The sequence below is a fragment of the Cebus imitator genome, unplaced genomic scaffold (assembly GCF_001604975.1).
Source record: "Cebus imitator isolate Cc_AM_T3 unplaced genomic scaffold, Cebus_imitator-1.0 Scaffold15, whole genome shotgun sequence".
Taxonomy (NCBI): Eukaryota; Metazoa; Chordata; class Mammalia; order Primates; family Cebidae; genus Cebus; species Cebus imitator.
Window position 1 is genome coordinate 11,146,664 of NW_016107330.1, and position 23,975 is coordinate 11,170,638.

Here is a 23,975-nt window from a genome sequence, read left to right on the forward strand (position 1 = left end):
CTCCCAAAGTGCTGGGATTACAGGCTTGAGCCACCGCGCCCGGCCTCCTTTTCTTTATTTTTGAACACAGTATACAAGTCTAAGTTGAAAAAAGCAATTCAGTACACTGAGTTGCAGGGTTTTTTTAAAAAAAGTTTTACAATAGCATTCATTTACAATTTCATAAAGCCCATTAACAGTTTACTGGTAGTGAAAGAAAGATCAGTATAACAAAGTGGTGAGGGCTCAGCATGGGACTACTTTGGGAGGCCAACTGCTTGAGCATAGGGGTTTGAAACCAGCCTAGGCAATACAGTGAGACCTTCCCTCTGTAAAAAATAAACAATAAGTGGCCGGGGGTGGTGGCTCACGCCTGTAATCCCAGCGCTTTGGGAGGCTGAGGTGGGTGGATCACAAGGTCAGGAGATCGAGGCCACCCTGGCTAACACAATGAAACCCCCCATCTCTACTAAAAATACAAAAGTAAGCCAGGCATGGTGGCATGCACCTGTAGTCTCAGCTACTTGGGAGGCTGAGGTAGGAGAATGGCTTAAACCTGGGAGAAGGAGGTTGCGGTGAGCCGAGATTGCACTGCTGCACTCTGGCCTGGGCAACAGAGTGGGATTTTGTCTCGAAAAAAAGAAAAATAATAAGTAAAAATTAAAAAAAATAATATCAAATAGGCTGGGCACGGCAGGCTCACATCTGTAATCCCAGCACTCTGGGAGGCTGAGGCAAGCAGATCACAAGATCAGGAGATAGAGACTATCCTGGCCAACATGGTAAAAGCTCGTCTCTACTAAAAACACAAAAATTAGCTGCGCGTGGTGGGTGCCTGTCATCCCAGCTACTCTGGAGGCTGAGACAGGAGAATCGCTTGAACCAGGTAGTTGGAGGTTGCAGTTAGCCGAGATCACGCCATTGCACTCCAGCCTGGCGACAGAGTAAGACTCCATCTCAAAATAAGTAAATAAATAAATAATAATATAAAATGAAGTGGTAAGTATTAGTAACTGGTTTTCAAACATCTCTGACTACAACTCACAATAAGACATATAATGACTTCGTGACCTGGGACAATTATAAACACACATATAACTACAAAGTTTCTAAAAATAATACTTATTCTTTACTTATTCTTAGATGGGCGAGGTGGCTCATGCCTGTAATCCCAGCACTTTGGGAGGCTGAGGCAGGCAAATAATGAAGTCAGGGGTTTGAGACCAGCCTGACCAACATGGTGAAACCCCGTCTCTACTTAAAAATATAAAAATTAGCCAGTCGTGGTGGCTCACACCTGTAATCCCAGCTACTTGGGAGGCTGAGGCAGGAGAATCACTTGAACCTGGGAGGTGGAGGTTGTGGTGAGCCAAGAGCATGCCATTCCAGCTTGCATGACAGAGCGAGACTCCGTGTCACGAAAAAAAAACCACAACACTTATTCTTACTACATGTTAATAGACTGGCATTTTTTATTATATTATTCTTTTTGAAAATGTTGGTTGTGACCTACTAATTTCACAACCTATTAAATGTATTAAACCCAACAGTTTGGAAAACACTGATCTAGATTACCTTTGAGGTCTGATATTTTACACGCAAACCCTACCTCCTACAAAACTTAGTCTACATTTTGCAGACTAAGGAAAGCTTCTCACCTACTCCAAACTTTCTACCAAAGGAAACACCTTTCCTCACAGATCCACACCAAATTTCTCCATATATCTCAAGGTCAGTCACGGTTTATATAGCATTAGGAAAGAGATTTAATGCATTTGATGGTAACTTAAGACAAAAAAAGTCCTCCAGGCCAGGCGTGGTGGCTCCTGCCTGTAATCCCAGCAGTTTGGGAGGCCTAGGTGGGCAGATCACAAGGTCATGAGATCGAGATCATCCTGGCCAACATGGTGAAACCCTGTCTCTACTAAAAATACAAAAAAAAATTAGCTAGGCGTGGTGGCGCACGCCTGTAGTCACAGCTACTCAGGAGGCTGAGGCCAGGAGAACTGCTTGAACCCAGGAGGCACAGGTTGTAGTGAGCTGAAATTGCACCACTGAACTGCAGCCTGGGCAACAATGAGAGATTCTGTCTCAAAAAAAAAAAAAAATCCTCCAGGATTTATATTTGTTTACCATATGTTTATCATATATAGTCCTTATTTACTTGTTTATCATACGTATTTACCACAGGGTACCTCCCACACTGCAGGTACTCAATACATTGTTTCAGAGTTCAGTTCTACAGAGTCATTCTGTCAACAGAGTTCAAGTCTTATAAAGGATGACTAACACCATCTCAAGGAATGTGGTATTATCTCTATATCCCTTTCAATTAAAAGGAATAAAATAATTTTTAAATCAAACTGCATCCACTAGCTTGGCACTGTCTGATTCCCTCTGTCAGATGCTCCTCCAATGCCAGTAAAAGGGGAATACCAGTGTTGGGTATCATTTCCATCAATACAGAACTCTCTGGATTTGCTAGTCACTAACTTAGGCTTGCTGATCTGTCTTGTAAATGTTATATTGTGATAAACCTCTTTCTTCCATTCAGTATATCTCTATACAGAGGCAACATTTCTCTAAGGTTGCAGTAGAGTGAAAAAGAGGTACACAAGAAGACAAGTATAAACTTACCTGGTTTAAATGGAAACGTGACCCCATCACCAGAACTATCGGTGGAGCCTGAATTAGCATCTATTCCTTCAACCTCAGAAACACTCTCAGCACCATTACGTACTGGCTCAGCTTCTTCTCCATTTTCTTCCACAGCTTTCACTTTTTTTAGGTCAGAGGGATCTCTTTCAGGATGAAACCCCTGGCTCATTTTATCTTGTTCAGATTCAAGTACCTTGTCAACTGAAAGCTCCTCTTCGGCTTTAGGCTAAATAATAAGTGAACAAAGAGGTTATATATTTTTTTCATGGGTGTAAGTATAAATAAATACCTATATCTACCCCCTTCAAAAAGCAAAGAAAAACATGTCACTCAAGATAAGAATGTCTGAGTTCAGCATGTGGTATTAGAATGGTGAGTTTTAAAAAAATACTTTTCTCATTTCAGCACCTAGGATAAGGAAGACAATTCAAATGGCTTCTGAAATGCTTTAACACGAGACTAAAAATATCCAAATGTACCAAAGGTTAGAATAGAAAGAACTGTCAATCCTTGGAACTTTATGAACATGAACGAGTCCTAGTCAGAAATCTAAAACAGGCACTACACTACCCTTGCCACTAAAGCTAAACAAATATAAAAACAAACAGTGGAGGGTATTTTTTATACTGTCCTCTGGCTGTGAAATTGAGAGTTTGGAGAATAGCTTAAAGCATCTAAGTTCTATAAGGCTGATCATATCTCATTTTACAAAAAGGTTACTTGTTAGTTAAAATCTATTTTGTTACTGATTCTTAGACGTCTCTGAGGCTGTGACCATACAGAAAAATCTTGTATACAAAAAAAGAGACAAATTTGGGTTCTGGAGTATCATATCTATTTTCAGAAGGCAAAAAAGAACTGAAGTTATTCCCTAGATTATTTTTGACTACTTTGGTGTCAGACGTCAAACAAAAATGGCTTTGTAAAGGCCTCATGAATCTTCAAAACTCTTTTTTTTTTGGGGGGACGGAGTTTCGCTCTTGTTACCCTGGCTGGAGTGCAATGGCGCGATCTCCGCTCACCGCAACCTCCGCCTCCTGGGTTCAGGCAATTCTCCTGCCTCAGCCTCCTGAGTAGCTGGGATTACAGGCACGCGCCACCATGCCCAGCTGATTTTTTGTATTTTTAGTAGAGACGGGGTTTCACCATGTTGACCAGGATGGTCTCCATCTCTTGACCTCGTGATCCACCCACCTCGGCCTCCCAAAGTGCTGGGATTACAGGCTTGAGCCACCGCGCCCGGCCCTTCAAAACTCTTTGAGACAAAGATCTCCATGAACTCCTTTTCCGTGAAGGGTAAAGAACTCTGAAAACAATCCTTTGGTACAAGTACTCAGAGGAAAGCGGTGTTCTAATTGATAAATTCACACTAGGAAAAGAGCCAAAAACTGGGGCTGGTTCAACAGAGGATCACAGTGTAAAGTTGTGATGAAAGTAGTTCATCCCAAATGACCTATGAAATTATGTTTAAAAAAATTTTGAGTGACAAATACTTCTTTATTAGATAGTATTAAAACAGACATAAAACTCGTAAATTTTCTTTTACCATACAACAGATCACGGTTGAAAAGTCAATAAACTGTTTAATATTATCAATAGAAACAGATGGTTTTTAGACTCTGTTTCTAATAATGGAGAAGTTCATGCAAATATGCATAAACCACACCTGCCTCTATTTCCCCAACTAATCCATGGGAAGAGATAGCATATAAAAACCCTCAAAGGACAGAGAGACATAAAATTCCAAAAGAATAAGTCTGGAAACTATTTATTTTATAAAGTATGGCAGAAAGCAGGTATCATTTGAATGATGAAAAAGCCAGGTCTGCCAAATTTGAATCATGATTCAGAAGCCTCATTTAAAAAAAATTTAGACTCTACTACAGTCTAATTATAATACTTTTTTTTCTTTGAGATAGAGTTTCACTCTTGTTGCCCAGGCTGGAATGCAATAGCTAGATCTCAGCTCACAGCAACCTCTGCCTCCGGGGTTCCAGCAATTCTCCTGCCTCAGTCTCCTGAGTAGCTAGGATTATAGGCATGCACCACCACACCCAGCTAATTTTGTATGTTTAGTAGAGACGGGTTTCTCCATGTTGGTCAGGGTGCTCTAGAACTCGCAGCCTCAGGTGATCTGCCCGCCTTGGCCTCCCAAAGTGCTGGGGTTACAGGTGTGAGCCACAGCGCCTGGCCTAATAATCTTATAATATCATCTCATAATTAAGTATAGGTCATCAAGAAGACATTTAATAATTTGGGATATGAATATGTAAATGGTGTTTAAACTTACTAAAAAGCAGCAATCATACAATTATACAGAATTATTTCAGATCTTGTAAAATGTGAAAAAGTTGTTTTTAGAGAAGAAAATACAGTGCATCCTCTTCTCTGTACCTGCAATCAACAACAGTCTATCCCATATAAACAGAAGCTGTATTACTTAGAAATTCAATTTCTAACTGGAAAAAGAAGTATGAAGAAACTAGTTCTATGAATAACAAACCGTAATTCAGAGAACACAGAATCACTGAATTATCTGAGGTGTATTATTATGAGGGGTATTTGAGGAGAATAACAAAAATAGCTTAATTAAAATATTTATTAATTTATTTTAGCAGGATAAAATCCTAGTCAACTAGTCTGTAAGTGTCTAACAGTTCCTAAATTGTTTACACAGAAAACCAGATTTAAGAAAGAGACCACTTCATTGGCTGGACAGCCAAAGGTAAACATTTTTTTTTTTTTTCTGAGACAGAGTCTTGCTCTGTCGCCCATGCTGGAGTGCAGTGGTACGATCTCGGCTCACTGCAACCTCCACCTCACGGGTTCTTGCAATTCTGCCTCAGCCTCCTGAATAGCTGGGACCACGGGCACATGCCGCCATGCCCAGCTAAGTTTTTGTATTTTAGTAGAGAAGGGGTTTCACAGTGTTGCCCAGGTTGGTCTCAAACTCCTGAGGTAAGGCAATCCCCTCACCTGGGCTTCCCAAAGTGCCGGGATTACAGGTGTGAGCCACCGCGCCTGGCCTAGGTAAACCTTTTATAGGAACCTGTTAAGAATTCAGTTGGCAGAACTCCCTACTTAATGCAAGGAGTTTTTTAAAAGTGCCAGAAAATTAGACTGGTAACTATGTATGTAATAATTGATGTAATGCTCTAAATTTTTTTTTTTTTTTTTTTTTTTTTGAGACAGGAGTTTCGCTCTTGTTGCCCAAGCTGGCGTGCAATGGCACAATCTTGGCCCACAGCAACCTCCGCCTCCTGGGTTCAAGCAATTCTCCTGCCTCAGCCTCCTGCGTAGCTGATATTACAGGTGTGCGCCACCACGCCCAGCTAATTTTGTATTTTCAGTAGAGACGGGATTTCACCATGTTGGTCAGGCTGGTCTTGAACTTCCGACCTCAGGTGATCTGCCCACCTTAGCCTCCCAAAGTGCTGGCACTACAGGCGTGAGCCATCTCACCCAGCTGAAATGCTCTAAAATTTTAAAATGTATTTTAAGATACCGTGCCAAGAAATTTTAACATGAAATCATCCTTCATACTTACTTCTCTAGGCTATAATTTTAATAAGTATCTTTAATAATGCAACAACCTAATATGTAACCCAAGTAAGCTGATACTAGAAATGAATTAGAATTATTAAAAACTGAGAAAATAAATCTAAGAAAGGGAGAGCTTGAATTAGTGGATATGAAGACAATGGCATCCAGTATTTACTACACTATGCCAATGAAAGCTCAGTTTTAGGAAAGACAGAAAAAAGGATTTCTCAAAGAAGTCAGTGTGTAAAAAACCAAATATTTTTTGTTTTGCTTTAGTTAAATATGTTTTATGTCACTTTATTTTTTTGAGACAGAGTCTTACTCTGTTACCCAGGCTGGAGAGCAGTGGCACGATCTCGGCTCATTGCAACCTCTGCCTCCTGGGTTCAAGTGATTCTCCTCTCTCAGCTCCCCAAGTAGCTGAGATTACAGGCGTGTGCCACCACGCCTGGCTAAATTTTGTATTTTTAGTAGAAACGGGGTTTCACCACGTTAGCCAGGCTGGTCTTGAACTGCTGGTCTTGAACTCCTGGCCTCAAGTAATCCACCCACTTCAGCCTCCTAAAGTGCTGGGAATTACAGGCATGAGCCACTGTGCCCAGCCTTGTCTTAAAGTATAAAGCTAAGGAAAGTGATTGGTTCAAAATAAGTCAATCTGTATTACCTGGAAATTCAATTTTGTTTATTGAATTTCTGTATTACTTGGAAATTCAATTTGCGTTTGAATAGTAACAAGTTAAAGAAGCTTTATAGCAAACTCTGGCCCATATGCCAATTCTGGCTCACCAACTGCTTTTGCACAGCATACAAGGTAAGGATGATTTTCACATTTGTAATGTCTGAAAAAAATTGGAAAAATATTTCCTAGCATACAAATTCAGATTTCAGTGTCCATCAATTAAGTTTTGCTAAGATACAGCCATGCTTCTTCCATTTACACATTGTTGATGGCTGCTTTTAAGCTAGAGTGGCAGAGTTGAGTAACAGTGACAGCCTAAAATATTTACTATCTGGACTTGTATAGAAAATGTTTGCTGATCCTCAAGCTGAAGATTAGGATGAATATTTGAAGGTATGGGAAGAGTGGCCTATCTAATATTCAAAAATGCTTAGAAATCCAACATGAAGTATAACAGAAGAAAACTAATTAAAAAAACAGCCAAATCTAAAAAGAAATAAGTAATGAAGCTCTTAACAGCCATACCAGGAAAGTATGTGATTCCCCTGCCTCTGGAAGGTATTTTATTTTCTGTAGGAGCAACATTTTCTTATTCAGCTGCAAAAGGAGTACAATGACAATTGCAACTCTATACCTTACTGCCAATTTTTACATCCTAATAACCACAATGAAATCATACCCATCAACATTTTAGTGGTTGCTATGGAACTAACTGTGACATCAACACGGCATCATGAAACAGCAATCACAGGACAAGGAAAGTAACAAAGCGGTACTACTAGATGCCCAAAGAAGGTAAGAATATAACTAGCTAGAAAAGCCAATGAAGTAAACGCACTCAAAGTTACCTTAAAATAATTTTATATTTTAAAAAAAAAAAAGGGAAAAAGCTGCATATAGATTTATATTACTCAATTTATAAGCTTCAATACATAATGCTAAGGATGCTGAGATTACTGACTAGGAAATTGTTAGAGCAATCCTTAGGACTGATTTTGCCCTTGTTTCATCCTCCAATTCATCTCTTGGACTTGGTATGTTTTAATGTAACACAAAATCTGGCATGGCTTATTTTAAGATAGACAAACGATATGAAGAAAAGTTATGTTTCTGGTATGCAGTTAACAGAGGACAGACTCAAAATGAATTTCTTTATAATGTACTAGATGAATTCTACTGCTATTACTAATGATATTTTTAAAAACTCTCCATTTCTATCAAGTTAATATAAAGAAAAGTTCTAGTTAGGGGAAAAGAAGAGTTAACCAAAAGTTATCACTTTATTTATTTATTTATTTGAGATAATGTTTTACTCTTTTGCCCAGCTAGAGTGCAGTGGCATGATCATATCTCACTGCAGCCTCAACTTCCAATGCTCAAGCAATCCTCCCACCTGAGGCTCCCGAGTAGCTGGGACCAGAGGTATGCACTAACATGCCTGGCTAATTTGTTAAAATATTTTTGTAGAGTCAGGGCCTCCCTATGTTGTCCAGGCTGGTCTCAAACTCCTGGGTTCAAGTGATCATCCTGCCTTCACCTCATAAAAGTGCTGGGATTATAGGTGTGAGCCACTGTGCCTGGCCAAGTTTGTTATTTTAAAAGAGGTATTTTAAAAGAAAAACAAGAATTCAATGAAATTAAACATGCTACTAAAAATCTTTTTAAAATTCTAATGTAAATGGATCGAAACAATTAGTCTCTGAGCTTGATACGCCAAGTTTTGCTTGGAAAACTATTTCACGAAATAGGTATAATTTCATTCACCTGTCAATGAAATGGCACCACTGCTCTGAATATGAGCTTAAAAGATTTGCTTACCTCCAGTTCTGCCTCTAACATCTCTTCAGTGGTTCGGGTCCGATCTTTTGGTTTCTTCCATGTCTTTGGTACAGTTATAGCTATTTGAGCTGAAATACAAGATCAGGCCTATTACTTGCCACTGTAAAGTCATTCTGAGAAATATTAGGTATAAGTGATACCTATATTCAAATTCAGCAGAATAAAAGAGAACTTCACCTATACAAAGAAATGGTTGATGAAGTGAACAACTGTGCAGCTGTAGCCCAGAGATTGCAATGCCAAGTGTTGTGGGTACAGATTCATAGCTTTCTAACCAGTAGCCTAGGTTCTTCCCATTTCATGGTTAGAAATACCCCAGCATGTAATTCAGCATGTGATGAGTATGTACATAAGAAAACTGACTTGTGATCCAACTCCAGGCTTCGGTCTACTCCTATTGATCAAATGTGAGAACTTAAGCAAGTCACAGGTCTCAGGCGCCTACATTATTCAGCTATAAAGTATGAGACTAGATATCTAAGGTTACTTCAGGCAATAGAAAATAATATGCTCGGGATTCCATTATTTTTAACTTTTCTAGACAACAAAAGGATACTTCAATTAAGGTTTCATCAGATAGGCAGCATGTCTACAACGTTCTGTTTTCATCTCAGATCAATACTGTTTGCCTAGCCTTTCATATTGCTAGAGTGAAAACTAGAAAATAGGTAATTTTTACTGAATTATTCCATTGTTTCAGAAATTCTAGATAAAATGATTAAGTTTACAAAGGACTTAAAAAAATTCATTTGACTTACAAATTCCAAAGAATCATGGGTGTCTAAGTGAAAGACAATTTAACCATCAGGTAGTAAATTGATAATAGTAAACTGCTTCTACAGAGGGCAACTTATGAATCAATAGACAGGAGTGATAAAGAGGGAGAAGAGTTAATGAAGGGCAACTTAATAGTGAACATTACCAAAAGCAAATAAACATGAAGCTAAAGGGTATCATCTAATCTGATTTCCTATAGAAATATAAGATAATTCACTTCGACTCTGGGACAGTCTCATCTTTTTTGGTATGAGAGCAGAATACGCACACATACTTTTTCAGGGAACAAGAAAAAGGAGACATTTAATATTAATACTTTTTTCTCAAAATTACTATATCATCTTAAAAATATTCTGCATATCTTCTTTTTTATAAACATCTCACACCAATTATTATTTCTTCTTCCCCTCAGGAACCATTAAGGAAACACTAATAGACCAGCTGATATTCTTCCTTTGTATCCAACTCAAGGTAAATTTTTTCAAAGGATGAAAACCATGGGTGGGTTTAAATTTGCTATTGTCTCATAGCCTTCTACTGAATATGTATATTCGGTAGTTGTCTCTTTGTATTTTTTGTAGATCTTCTGATTTGATATAACCAGTCTATTTTATGAGCTTCCTCCAACATTCTTGTGATTTTCAACTCTGCTTCTACAGCTGAATCTTTTTAGGAGTTACACAGTTTGGAGAATCTGCAATTTTGTTTTGCATTTGTATGAATTTAGCTCTAAACCTCATTCATAGCAAAGAGGAAGACCATTTTTTTTGGAAGATTCTTTGGGTTCAAATATAAACTAAAAAGGAACTTCCTCTAAACAACAAAATACAAAGTAAGATAAACTTTTCTTCCCACAAATATATCAAATATACCCAACCCCAAAACATGAAACAAAATATTTCTTCCTTGAGTAATATAACACATTTAGCATACTTGGAAGAAAAAAAAAAAACCCAGCTACTGAGCCAGTGGGAATTGTTACTTAAACAGTGGCTATTTAAAGTCTTGATAATAATTCAGAAAAAGAGGGACAGAAAGAGCACAGACTTCCTTAGGAGACACTTAGTCCTTCAGAAAAACTGAACAGATATACACACACCCCTAATGCCTAGTGAGGCTGGGGCACATATCCCCTCTCCTTCAATTACTGATAGAAAGGTGCAGTAAAATTTGGGTGTGCTGAGGGATGAAGGGGGAGAAAAAGGAGTAAAAGGGAAGCAGTCAGGAAGAGAAAGAGGGAGGCAAGAGAGAAAGAGAGTGACACTGATTTACAGGATAATTAACACTGATTAAGCCAGAATGGGGGAATTAAATTTAAGATACTCTCTCAGATTTGTACTTTCTAGCCCACTGCATAGGGAAGGCCCTCGAATTTGCTGACTGAACAAGTAACAGCAGTTCTAGGCAAAAGCAGTACTGTTGACCTTCCCAAGGCAGAGACATAGATTGTTTCCGCCTTGTCTTGTACTAACGAACGAGAGGACAAGCAACAGTCTCTGCATAGAGTTTATAATTACCTGGACTCCCTCTGTAAGAACTAAACTCTTGCAGACACATTTAATTTCTACTACATTAAAATATGAACAAAAACAAAAATACAAAAAAAGTAATGCTGATTTCAAGATTTTTTTCAAATTTTTATGATATTGGAAGAAAATGTTTTTCTTCAGAGCTGTATGTGTAAAATGCCTAATGGACAAATTCAGAAAAAGATTAGGGCAACAGACATGTTTAATCACTGGGTTTCAGGGAATTATTTGTCTTCTCTCTATAGAAGTTTTAAAACTGTGCTACAGTTTACTGTTCCTACAGCGAACTGGAAGGAAACAATTTTTGATGTGCTCTATCAAACATTTAAGATTTCTAAAAGAATGCATGTTACAGTAGCATTTTGCTGGTATCTGTAAGATGTATCACAAGTCATCCCCAAAAATGGAAGAGTCTCTTGGTTTTTCATTTACTTTTTATGTGGGCTTAACCGAAGTCAAACTGTTACTCCTGCAAATTAAGAGGTAACAACAAACCCTGTACAATTTAAGAGATAAACACTGGCCTTGGAGACAGAGGGCTAGGGCTAATGTAAAAGTTTCATAAGCTTACTGGTTTTTATAAAATCCATGTGTTTTTAGAAACAGTTTTCCCTGAAGTCTGAGGTAGTTAGAATATGGAGAAAAGCTTTTATGTACAATAGAAGAGTCAGGAGTAGTTAAGAGACAGGGATATAATGCATCCTGAGGAACTATTCTGTGTAAACACATGATCTAGAACATGCACTCTTTCTTTTTCTCTGCAGAAAGAGCAGCTCTTAACGAAACTGCTGGCCAGGTGTGGTGGCTTATGTCTGTAATCCCAGCACTTTGGGAGGCCAAGGCGGGTGGATCATGAAGTGAAGAGATTGAGACCATCCTGACCAACATGGTGAAATCCTATCTCTATTAAAAATACAAAAATTAGCTGGGTGTGGTGGCACACACCTGTAATCCCAGCTACTTGGGAGGCTGAGGCAGGAGAATTGCTTGAACTCAGGAGGCAGAGGTCGCAGTGAGCCAAGATTGCACCACTGCACTCTAGCCTCACGACAGAGTCAGACTGTCTCAAAAGAAAAAAAAAAGAAAGAAACTGCTAACGCTAATAGTTAAGTCCTGGTTTTTAGTCTAAAATCCTGACTCAGAAATCTTACACAGTAAGTACAAGAATGACAAATGTTGCATACTATTCACTATGAAATAATCTAATAATCAATAGATTTTTTTCTAATCATAAAAAGATACACCCATTGAAGAACACTTATAAAGTATAGACAGATATAAAGTTGACCAAAAACAAAACAAAAAAAAAAAAAACCCAACTCTGTTATCTTTCAGATATTGCACACATTTTGGGTTATTTTCTTTCCAAGATTTAAAAAGCATAATTATATGCATATCACGTTATTTAGTTTTATATATATTTTTCCAACTAAACTTCAAACAAGAATTTAAGCTTTATATTCTTTGGGACTATCCTAATACAAACTAAATCTGTTAAAATTCCTATATATTCAATCTGCTAAATTTTGTTTGTTTGTTTGTTTGAGATAGGGTCTTTCTCTGTTGCCCAGGCTGGAGTACAGTGGCATGAACTTGGCTCACTGTAGCCTCAAATTCCTGGGCCCAAGTGATTCTCCCACCTCAACCACCCCAGTAGCTGGGACCACGGGTACATGCAACATGCCCAGCTAATTTTTAATGTTTTTTGGTAGAGATGGTCTCTTACCATGTTGCCCAGGCTGGTCTTGAACTCCTGGACTCAAGTGATCCTCCTGCCTTGGCCTCCCAAAGTGCTGGGATTACAGGAGTGAGCCACTGCCACAATTGGCCCTATCTGCTAAATTTTGATTAAGCTGCTAAAAGCTCATAATTAGTGCTATGTAGCAGGATAATTTGAAAGCAATCAATTACTAGGGAGACAATTAAAATTAAAAAAGATTTTAAATAGGCAGTGAAAAACTATAAAAGGGCTAAATGTACATGATTCTAAAAATTAAGACATTTTATTCAACAGCAAAAAAAAAAACTTATTGATTAATCTTTAGAAAATCCACATAAAGATAAAATTAAAGTGGACAAGTTTCACATTTGGCAAGAGCCAAATCACAGCACAGGTTTTTATGAGCCACTTCTAGTAGCAAGGATTTGGATTTAGGCTAATTAATTTTTTTTTTTGACATGGAGTCTTGCTCTGCCGCCAGGCTAGAGTGCGGTGGTGCAATCTTGGCTCACTGCAACCTCCTCCTAGATTCAAGGGATTCTCCTGCCTCAGACTCCTAAGCAGCTGGGATTAAAGGTGCCTGCCACTGCGCCTGCCTAATTTTTGTATTTTTAGTAGAAACAGAGTTTCACCATCTTGGCCAGGCTGGTCTCGAACTCCTGACCTCGTGATCCAACTGCCTTGGCTTCCCAAAGTGTTGGGATTACAGGCGTGAGCCACTGCGCCCAGCCTAAACGGGATTTTTAAAAAAGAAAGTAGGTTAAGGTTAAAAAATAGAAAAGTACAAAAAACACAAAATTATACCAACACTTTATTTATAATCATGTAAAATATTTACGAAAAAACTGGAAGGAAACAAAGAAAAGTTTAATGCCAATACTCAGACTACATACTTGAACATTAAGTGATTTCTCTTTGCTCTTCAATGCTTCTGACAATAATTTTAAATTGAGAGAAATAAAAAAGTAAAACTTTTAAAATTGATTTTCAATCATTGGTTCAAATTGTTTCATCCTGTATGACTAATCCACTTTAGTCTTCTAATAGAGTTTAGGACAGACTGCTCTTTATAAAAATACTATTAGAATACATTTTTAAAACAGTTAATTTTACTGGGCACATTACAATTTTGTGTATGATTTTGATTTCCAGAAGATCTGGAGAACTTATGGAGTTTGTAGAGAGTACTCATTTTGTACCCCCCAAAACGAAAAACTAAAACCAGCATCATTCCACATAGGTTAAAAGAGTGTAAATGAGGTTGAGAGTGATGGCTCATGTCTGTAATCCCAACACTTTGGGAGGCCGAGGAGGGGAGACTGCTTGAGGCCAGGAGTTCAAGACCAGCCTAGGCAACAAAGTGAGACCTCCACAAAAAATTTTAAAATTAGCCAGGCGTGGGGTACACGTTTGTTGTCCTGTCTACTAAGGAGGCTAAAGTAGGAGGATCACTTGAGCCAAGGAGTTGGAAGTTGCAGTAAGCCGTGATCGTGCCATTGCACTCTAGCCAAAAAAAAAAAAAAAAAAAAAAAAAAAAAAAAAAAAAAAAAAAAAAAAAAAAAAAAAAAAAAAAAAAAAAAAGCAAAAGAGCTTACTACATAAGACAGGTAAATCTTTAATCTCAGGGTATCCTATTAGCTATGCAACAATATAAATCTGAGAGCAATTTTTAGATGAACTTAATATTGCTTCTCTTTACTAGATAATTTCTTCATTAGTCAGGTAGTCATCCAAGTAAGTCGTAAGAGTTTAACAATTTTTTCTATTTCCCTGGTGTAATAAAGGAAAGAGATCTTTATTTTCCTCTCTCTCTTTTCTTAGATCTGTGGCTAGAGAAAACTTAATAGTTAATTGCAAAACCCTTCCTCTGCCCCTTACATAAATATATATAGCTAGACTCTGTCTCTTAAAAAATAAAAATAAAATACACTACCTTCCAGCCTAGGTGACAGAGTGAGGCTCTGTCTCGAAAACAATAAGGCCAGGCATAGTGGCTCACACCTGCAATCCCAGCACTTTGTGAGGCCAAGCTGGAAGAATTGCTTCAGCCTAGGAGTTTAAGGCCAGCCTGGACAACACAGGGAGACGCCATCTCTGCAAAATATTTTAAAAATTAGCCAGGTGTAGTGGTGTGTACCTGTGGTCCAAGCTACTCAGGAGACTGAGGCAAGAGGATTATCCTGAGCCCAGGAGGCTGAAGCTACAGTGAGCCATGATCACACCACTGCACTCTAGCCTGGGTGAAAGAGTGAGAACTGATCTCAAGAAAAAAATGTAAAAAAATTAATAAAGCTGTTGTCTTTTCTACGTTTGTGGAGAGAATATTCTTGAATATTGTGGAGATTAGCTAAAGATCTTGTGGCCACATAATAGCCAAGTGAGAGACTGAATTACAAAAAAAGGCTCCCTTCTAGCTCTACATGCTTTTGGAATACAACATAAACTCCCTAGTTCCAAGGTTTGAGATTAATGTATCCAGAGCCTGGGTCTCTGGTTTGAAGTGACACAAAATTGAGACCATGAAGACTTTCTAAGTGTAGATACTTCACTACTGCTCAGGGAACAGCCCAAGTGCACTGTCACAGAATTGCACATAAACAGAGTAGAATGTTCTAATAATGGAACTTTCAGTGAGAGTTCTCATCCTTATCACCTGGTTTTAATCCCTTCTCATCCATTCTTGACTTACATTGACAATTTTTACTTACCTTTTACCAAGTTTTGAGATCCTACAAGTTAGCACTAAATCATTGTAATATGCAAGAATTTTATCCCTCTAGAGTTCCTATAGGCTGTGAATCCTAATCTGTGCCCCCTCACCACCTTTTCTTTTTTCACAGATCCTCATGGGGATGTAGGAAAATGTGATGATTTATCTAAGAAACTAAGGTGGCACAAAGAAGAAACCCAGGTAAGAGAAGGATACACTTTACAATGAAGATATAAATAACCTAAAAAGAATAACAATGGTGATGGAATATGTAAGAATGATGAGTCACTGAAAGATGTCAACCAAAAGAAACACTAGAGAGTCATTAGGTCTGGTGCTTTTCGGGCATCTTCTCAAGGGTTGTTATTTGAAATGTTTGTTGACTTGGTAATTAGGCTTCCCATTCTACATCAAAATCTTTCTGCTGTATGACCGCTTGACAAAGAGCTTGAATTATGTGAGTTAGTTCGCTGAGGCCTTAGCACTGGAAACAAAACAGTATAATAAAATGAGGAAACTAGACTTAAATTCTATCAAAATGAGCCATTTCACTTTGGGGGGACAAGGTGGGTGAATTGCTCAAGGCCAGGAGTTCCAAGACTAGCCTGAACAACATAGTGAGACACCATCTCTATGAAAAAAAATTTTTAATTAGCTGGGTATAGTGGCATGTGCCTATAGTCCTACCTGCTTAGGAGGGTGAGGCAGGAGGATTGCTTGAGCCCAAGAGTTGAAGGTTATATGATCATATTACTGTACCCCAGCCTGTGTGAGAGAGCAAGACCCTGTCTCTAAAAACAACAAAACCATGTATCTATAACACAATTTAAATTTTTTTGCTTCTAGCTTTAACATTAAATATCAAAGTAAAAGTCAAATTCAGGGTTAGTAATTTTATTTATATCCTCAATAACCATCTTTTGGTTTTATAAACATTTTCCCTACTGTTATATTGCTATCTGTTTCATTTATTTCCTATTTGTATTATTTCTTTTCTTCTACTTTCTCTGGGTTTGTTTTCTTTTAAAAATTTCTTAACATGAAAGCTAAGAGAGGTCAACAATTAGATAATTTTCCTCTTTTCTAATAGTTGCAATTAGTGATGTAAATTTCCATCTATGTACTGCTTTAGCAGTGTGGTAGGCAGAATAATGGAGCGCACCAAAGATGCCAATGTCTTAATGCTTTTAGCCTTTGAATATGTAACCTTGCCTGGCAAAACTGACTTTACAAATGTGATAAAATAAAGGGTCTTGTGATAAGGAGACTATTATCCTGGATTAACCCAGTGTATCCAATGTAATAGAAAGGTTCATTACGAGCAAAAAAGGGAGGTAGGAGAAACAGAGAGAGATTTGAAGATGCTATGCTGCTGGCATTGAAGATGGAGGAAGGGGACACAGCCAAGGAATGCAAGCAGTTTCTAGCAGAGAAAAAAAGACAAGGGAATAGATTCTTCCAGAAAGTCTCCAGAGGAGGCACAGACCTGCTGATCCCTTGATTTTTAGCCCAAATGAAATCCATTTTGGAATTCTGACCTCCAAAACTGTAAGACAATTAATATGTATTATTTTAAGCCACTGTATATATGGTGATTTTTTTATAACAGCAATAGAAAATGAATATAAGAAATCCACAAAATGTGATATATGTTGGGTGGATTTTCATTTTCATTCAGTTCAAAATATTTTATAATTTCATTTTCTGATTTCTTCTTTGACCTCTGAGTTATTTAAAAGTGTGTCAGTTTCTGAGCATACAGGGGATTTTTCCAGAGATATTTTTCTCACTGATTTCCAACTTAAATCCTTTTAAAGTTATTAAGACTCATTTTATGAACCACAATATGGTCTATCTTGGTAAATCTTCAATTTGCATTTGGAAAGAATGTGTATCTACTTTTCGAATGTTCAGTCAATTAAATCAAGTTGGTTAACTGTGCTATCCAGTCTCCTAGGTCCTTACTAATTTGCTGTTCACTGTTTCTACCAATTCTGTGATTTCCAGTTATGTCGATTCCTTATCTCTACTTTTTGAATATATGAAATACACTTATAGTAACTGAATCTAATAACCATTTAATGATTTTGTCTGCTAATTCTAATTATGTCAGTTATGAGTTTCAATTGATTTTTCTCCTCATTATGGGTCATATTTTTTTTCATGGTGTCACTGCTGAATTCTACCAAATACTTGAGGAAGAAACAACATCAATTTTACACCAACTTTCCCAGGAGAAAAGTCACTAACTCATCATTTGAGGTGTGCATTACCCAGATACCCAAACATGACAATTACCAGAAAACTACAGGTGAACATCCCTTATAAATTTAAATGTAAAAAAACAAAAAACAAAACAACACACACACACACACACACACACACACACACACACACAAACACTAAACAAAATTTTAGCAAGTAAAATTCAACATCACAGGAAAAGAAAAAAATGTCATGGCCCAGTTTTATTCCAGGAAAGCAGTTTGGTTTAATATTCAAATGTCAAGTATTTTCTAATAAGAATTAATAAAAAAAACAAAACCATATGATTTACTAACAAATGCAGGAAAAGCAATTGATAAAATCTAATCTATATTCTTGACTAAAATGATTTCTCAGCAATCTTGGAAAAAAAAATAAATCCCTCACCTAGATAATAAAAAAATGACAGTTAACATCATACTTAAAGGTGTAAGACTGAATGATTCCTCCCTGAGATTGGAACAACACAATGTTGACTTTTACCACTTCTATTCAACATTGTATTAAAGTTTCCAGCTAGTACAGTTAAGTCAAGAAAAAGAAATAAAGGGTACATCCAGTTGGAAATGAAGTAAATTTGTCTTTGTTCAGACAACATGATTATCCACATAGAAAAATCCAAAGGAATCTCTACAAAAATTCTAACAAGACTAGGAAGTGTACTTAGCAAGGTTGCAGGACATCAAACTGATATATGAAAATCTATTATATCTTTTATTCCATATATAGTAACGAACACAATATGAAAGAAAAAATACTATGTACAAGTGCATCTAAAGATATAAATTTGACAAAAGATACAAAAAACCTGTACACTAGAAACTCCAAATCATTATTGAGAGAATTAAGGAATACTTTTAAAAATGCAAAATATACCATGTTCATGGGTCAGAAGGCTCAATATTGCAAGATGTTAATTCTGTCTATAATGTTAATGTAAATCAAATAAAATTTCAACTGCCTTTTTTTGGCAGGGAAAAAATATAGAAAAAACTGATTATAAAATGAATCTAGAAAAACAAAGGACCTAGAATGGTGAAAACAGCTTTGAAAAAGAATGAAGTTGGAGGGCTTAATACTATCTGATTTCAAGACATTACAAAGCTTCTCTATCATGACAGTGTGGTATAAGCATCAAGAAAAGACAACCAGATCAACAGAAAAAAACAGAGACTCCATTCGATCAATTCTCATTATTTTTCACAACATATTTATAGAAGTGGTTCGAAGGAGATTTAGCAGAAACAAGATAGCCTGAAATTTTCAGATATTACTGGTGGAAATATAAAATGGTAAATGACTTAAATTTCTTAAAAACCAATATATACCTACATATAACCCAGCCATTTATACTTATTTACCCAAGAAAAATGACAGCGTATTTCCATACAAAGACCTGTACACAGGTGCTCACAGCAACTTCATTTGTAACAGTCCCAAACTGGAAACAGCCAAAATGTCTATCAATAGGTTAACAAATAGACAAACTGTGGTAAATTCATACTCAGCAATTTTTTAAAATGAGCTCCTAACATACTCAACAACATATAAAACATGCTGAATGAAAGAAGCCAGTCAGGCTGGGCATGGTGACTCATGCCTTTAATCGCAGCACCTTGGGAGGTCAAGGTAGGTGGATTGCTTGAGCCTGGGAGTTTGAGATCAGCCAGGGCAACATGACAAAACTGTCTCTACAAAAAAAAAAAAATTAGCCAGATATTGTAGTGCATGCCTGTTGTCGTCTCAGCTACTTGGGAGGCTGGAGGATGTGTTGAACCTGGGAGGTCAAGGCTGCAGTGGGCTCTGATCATGCCACGGCACTCCAACCTAGGTGACAGAGTGAGACTCTATCTCAAAAAAGAAAGAAGTCAGACAAAATAGAGTTCATGCTTTCATTCATATAAGATTTCTAAAATGCAAACTAATCTGTAGCAACAAAAAACAGATAGGTGCTTGCCTGGCGATGAAAATGAGGGTAGTAGTGCAGGAGGGAGGGATTTACAAAATATGCATAAGATAACTTTGGGGTGATATGATTATAGTTATGGTTTATATAGAGTATGTTCCTGTTAAAAGTGATCAAATATTTTATGTGTACATTAACCTTATGTCAACTATACCTCAACAGAAGTATTAGTTTTCTGGGTGGTTTCTGAAGTAACTAAAACATTAGCATATCCATATATTTATTACACACCTATCAAAATATAATGTATAGTTTACAGACATAAAAACATTTCTTTGACATACTGTTTTTAAAAGGCTTTAAAAATACATATACAGTATTTTTCCATTTATGAAGATAAATATATAATCTGTACATCTAAGTAGTGGGATTCCAAGGGATTTTTTTTCCTCCTCCTAATTTCTGTTGCTTTTTATCTTTTACTTTTTGTTTTTTAAATAACAAATGTGTCCATTGAAACAAATAAAGGTAATTATCCCTCTCTCCAAATAGCCAATTCTGCTTGCCTGAGGTGAACCTTACCTTAGCACTTTGCATTTGATATAGTCTTCTACGCCATCCAGGCTCACACAAATAATCACAACTCTATATACCAGTTTATGTTATTTATTTTTTAGACAGGTTTTCTCTGTGGCTCAGGGTGGAGTATACTGGCACAGTCACAGTTCACTACACTCTTGAATTCCCAGCCTCAAGCAGCCCTTCTGCTTTGGCCTCTTAAATAGCTGGGACCACAGTCATGAGCCAGCACACTTCGCTAATTTTTATTTTTATTTTTTATAGAGACAGAGGTCTCCCTATGTTGTCTAGGCTAGTCTCAAACTCCTGGCCTCAAGCAGGCATTCAGTATTAGCCTCCCAAAGGGCTGGAATTACAGGCATGAGCCACTGCACCTAGCCACAGGTTTATTTTAAACAGAAAATGCGGTCATAACTATATGAGTTATTCTTCAACATGCTTTATTTTCACTTTATTAAGAAAATCCCTCCTAGCTCCTAGACATTATACAGCTATCAGTATGCAATATTTCTTTTGAAAAATCTTACTACTTTGCTATTTTTCTTACCATGAAAACTTTAAAATATATCCTTATCTACTAGCACTTTTTAAATTGTTGATAAGAGGCAGGTTCTCACCCTGTTGCCCAGGCTGGTCTTGAACTCCTGGGCTCAAGTAATCCTCCTCTGCCTCAGCCTCCTGAGTAGCTGGGATTATAGGTGTGAGCCATTGTACCCAGACTATACTAGTAATTTTATTTCCAAATATATATATTGTCACATTTAGTTCCACAAAGTTACTCATATTCCTCTTACAAATAAATGTGTGATGGATTTTCTCCAGTCTCACAAGTACTTTATATTTGGCAAACTAATAGCTTCAAAGTGATATTTCTACAGTCATTAATGAGGTTAAGCATTTTTTCCTTTTTTTGTTTTTGGTTGTCCTTTCTTTTCTGTGAATTTCCTATTTTTATCCTTAATCCAATCTTCTATTAGATGCTTTGTTTTCTCTTTAACCCTACAGATAGAGTAACCTTATAAATATTGTCTTTTGATTTCCTTTCTGCCAAGACAAAACTGAACATTTATTTAGTTTTTTTCTTTCAGACAGGGTTTCACTTTGTCACCCAGGCTGAAGAACAAAGTTGCAGGATCACAGCTCACTCCATTCTCAACCTCCCTGGTACAGGTGATCCTCCCACCTCAGCCGCCCGAGTAAAGTACAGGTAAACGCCACCTGGCTAATTTTTGTATTTTTCATAGAGACAGGGTTTTGCTATGTTGCTCAGGCTGGTCTTGAACTCCTGGGCTCAAGCAATACACCCACCTTGGCCTGCCATAGTGCTGGGATTATAGGTGTGAGCCACTAAGCCTGACCCCAAATTTTTCTTATTATTATCAGTTTATATTGAATTTTCTGTAATCAATATATGCTAACTTCAAAAACAATACAAAAAGAAAAAATAATGAAAGAAAATATCCATTTTAACTAATATGAAATTAAAGCAAGGAAAAGTCTTTTTTTCTCTTCCCTTTATTATATATTATAAAGTAAATTAGACACAGCATCTACAAAGCTTATGAGCTGGCATATTTCTGCTCAGCAATGGGTTGCTATTTTACTCTATGAATTTTAGGAATCATAAAGCAATAATATTTTTAAAAAACCCTTTTATGGAGAAGAAAATCAAAATGTTATTTCCTACTGTAATGCTGCAGGCTAAAGACAGCAAAGTCAGAATGTTATTTTCTGCTGTGATGACTTCTGGAAATAAATTATTTTACTGCACAAATAAAATTGATAAATAGTGACATTTAATAAAGTTTTAATTACATGTTATTTCAGTATCATGATACTAAGATTAGTTAAAATAGGCCATTTATTTTTAAAATCATATATTTCTTTTTTTTTTTCTTGAGACAGAGTCTCACTCTGTCACCAGGCACCTGCCTGGAGTGCAGTGGCACAATCTCGGCTCACTGCAACCTCCGTCTCCCGGGTTCAAGCAATTCTCCTGCCTCAGCCTCCCGAGTAGCTGGGACTACAGGCACACGCCACCATGCCCAGCTAATTTTTGTATTAAAATCATATATTTCAAGTAGAAAATTTCCTGTAAATTTTCAAGCAATTTGTATATATTTTGAATTGAATATTTTTATTTATATTATATTATATGTTTTATAATATATATAAAACTATATTATTTTAATGTTAAGTATATTAATATATTTATTAAAATATATTTTATATTTTTACACATTTTTATTTATATTATATATAATATATATTAATTATATGTAACATTACATATAATTAATATATGTAATATATATTAGATATATTTTATATATTTTAATAAAATATTTTAAAAATACATAAATTATATATTATACATATTTTTATCTATATCATATATTTTATTTATAATAAAATATATTAATTAATTCAAAATATATTAATTCAAATTACTTAAAATTTGAATTAACATTTTATTTATATTCTTTATTCGTAAAGATATGAGATATGGCCTATTAATAAGACATTAATTGTGGCACAAAAGTAACCAGAAAGGGCAAAATAAAAACTGAAAATTATTATCACATTATGACTAGTGATTGCATAGAAGAGAGAATAGAATAGTATAATTTATCAGGCTTTTTTCTGCTTTTAAGGAAGAAAGGTAATTCCTACTGCCAAGAACAGGAAGTTGGAATGACTTTCTTGGATTAATCTACCTTGTAATAAGAACTGATAGAATTCTAAGAGAAAGAGGCTTAAAAATTCCAGTAACACAAATGGTACACTTTCTTAATGATCAGAAGCTACCTGATTCTCACTGTACTCTTTGTTTCATCTACTATTCTGACCAAAACTTCCACCGAGAGCTTGGATTTTTTTCCTCCCATTAACCTGAGTCCTGGACCTTTAGGATTTTTATACCAACTCTCTTTGGTAATTCTCTGGAAACACTGTTTCAGGACCATCAATTTACAGAGAAAGCTAAAGTCCCAATATTGTTTTTAAAACCTTTTCTGCTGAAATATATTTTAGTAACAGTCTGCCTCTCCCTTGCTCCTCCAAACAACGTATCTGACTCATTTGAACAGGAATAATTATTTTATATAATAGAAGTGTTTATAAAAGTTATGTATAAATTACATTTGGGTGTTTTGAAAATGCTAAGAATGAATTATGTGATATAAACATTTATAGGAAAATTGTTAATACAAATGAAACCATAAATATACCATATTTATAACAAAAAAAACCAATCTCCTAATTTTTCCATTGATCAAATGTCTCTTTTGTGCACAGAACAATTCTATATGTTATTTGTAAATGAAAAAGCAAAAGCAAAAAAAAAAAAGCCAATAAAATTTGATGTAGAATTAAAACGTAGTGGACTTGTAATATGAAGATATTATAAAACTAAAGTAACTAAGGTAATTACACTACTGATGCAAGTTAGGCAAAGAGAATTGGCTCAATAGAAACCATTAATCTGAATGCAGTATTGAAGTGGTGTATAAGCTTAACAGTGTGCCTCATTATATAAACTGACCTCAGTCTTGACCATTCTGAAAGAACAGCTGTTGGATTCTAAACCATGATTTCAAGGTCATGGATGATGTCAAAGGATTTCAATGTGAGACATCTGTACCAGAGATTAGATACCAGACCCTCAAATTATATCAAGATATGAGCTGGTGATTCCAAAGCCATATATGCTAAACTAGAAGAATACTGTTGAATTCATTTTTTTGTCATTATACTCCAGCTTCTGATATTGCCAGGTGAGGAGATAATGC

General features: G+C 36.3%; 1 protein-coding gene across 24 annotated transcripts in view; it reads right to left on the bottom strand.

The window, feature by feature from the left end:
* EIF4G3 (eukaryotic translation initiation factor 4 gamma 3) overlaps nt 1-23,975 on the bottom strand; it is a 379,583-nt gene that overhangs the window by 96,150 nt on the left and 259,458 nt on the right. For 22 of the 24 annotated variants that reach the window (XM_037730567.1, XM_037730571.1, XM_037730564.1 and 19 more), the window contains 2 exons: nt 8,678-8,766; nt 2,617-2,863 (listed from right to left, as the gene is read on the bottom strand). In XM_037730567.1, coding sequence (XP_037586495.1) covers nt 2,617-2,863; nt 8,678-8,766 — 336 coding nt within the window. Of the gene's footprint in view, nt 1-2,616; nt 2,864-8,677; nt 8,767-23,975 lie in introns of those variants that run through there. The other 2 variants (XR_005196570.1, XR_005196569.1) reach the window with 1 other exon arrangement.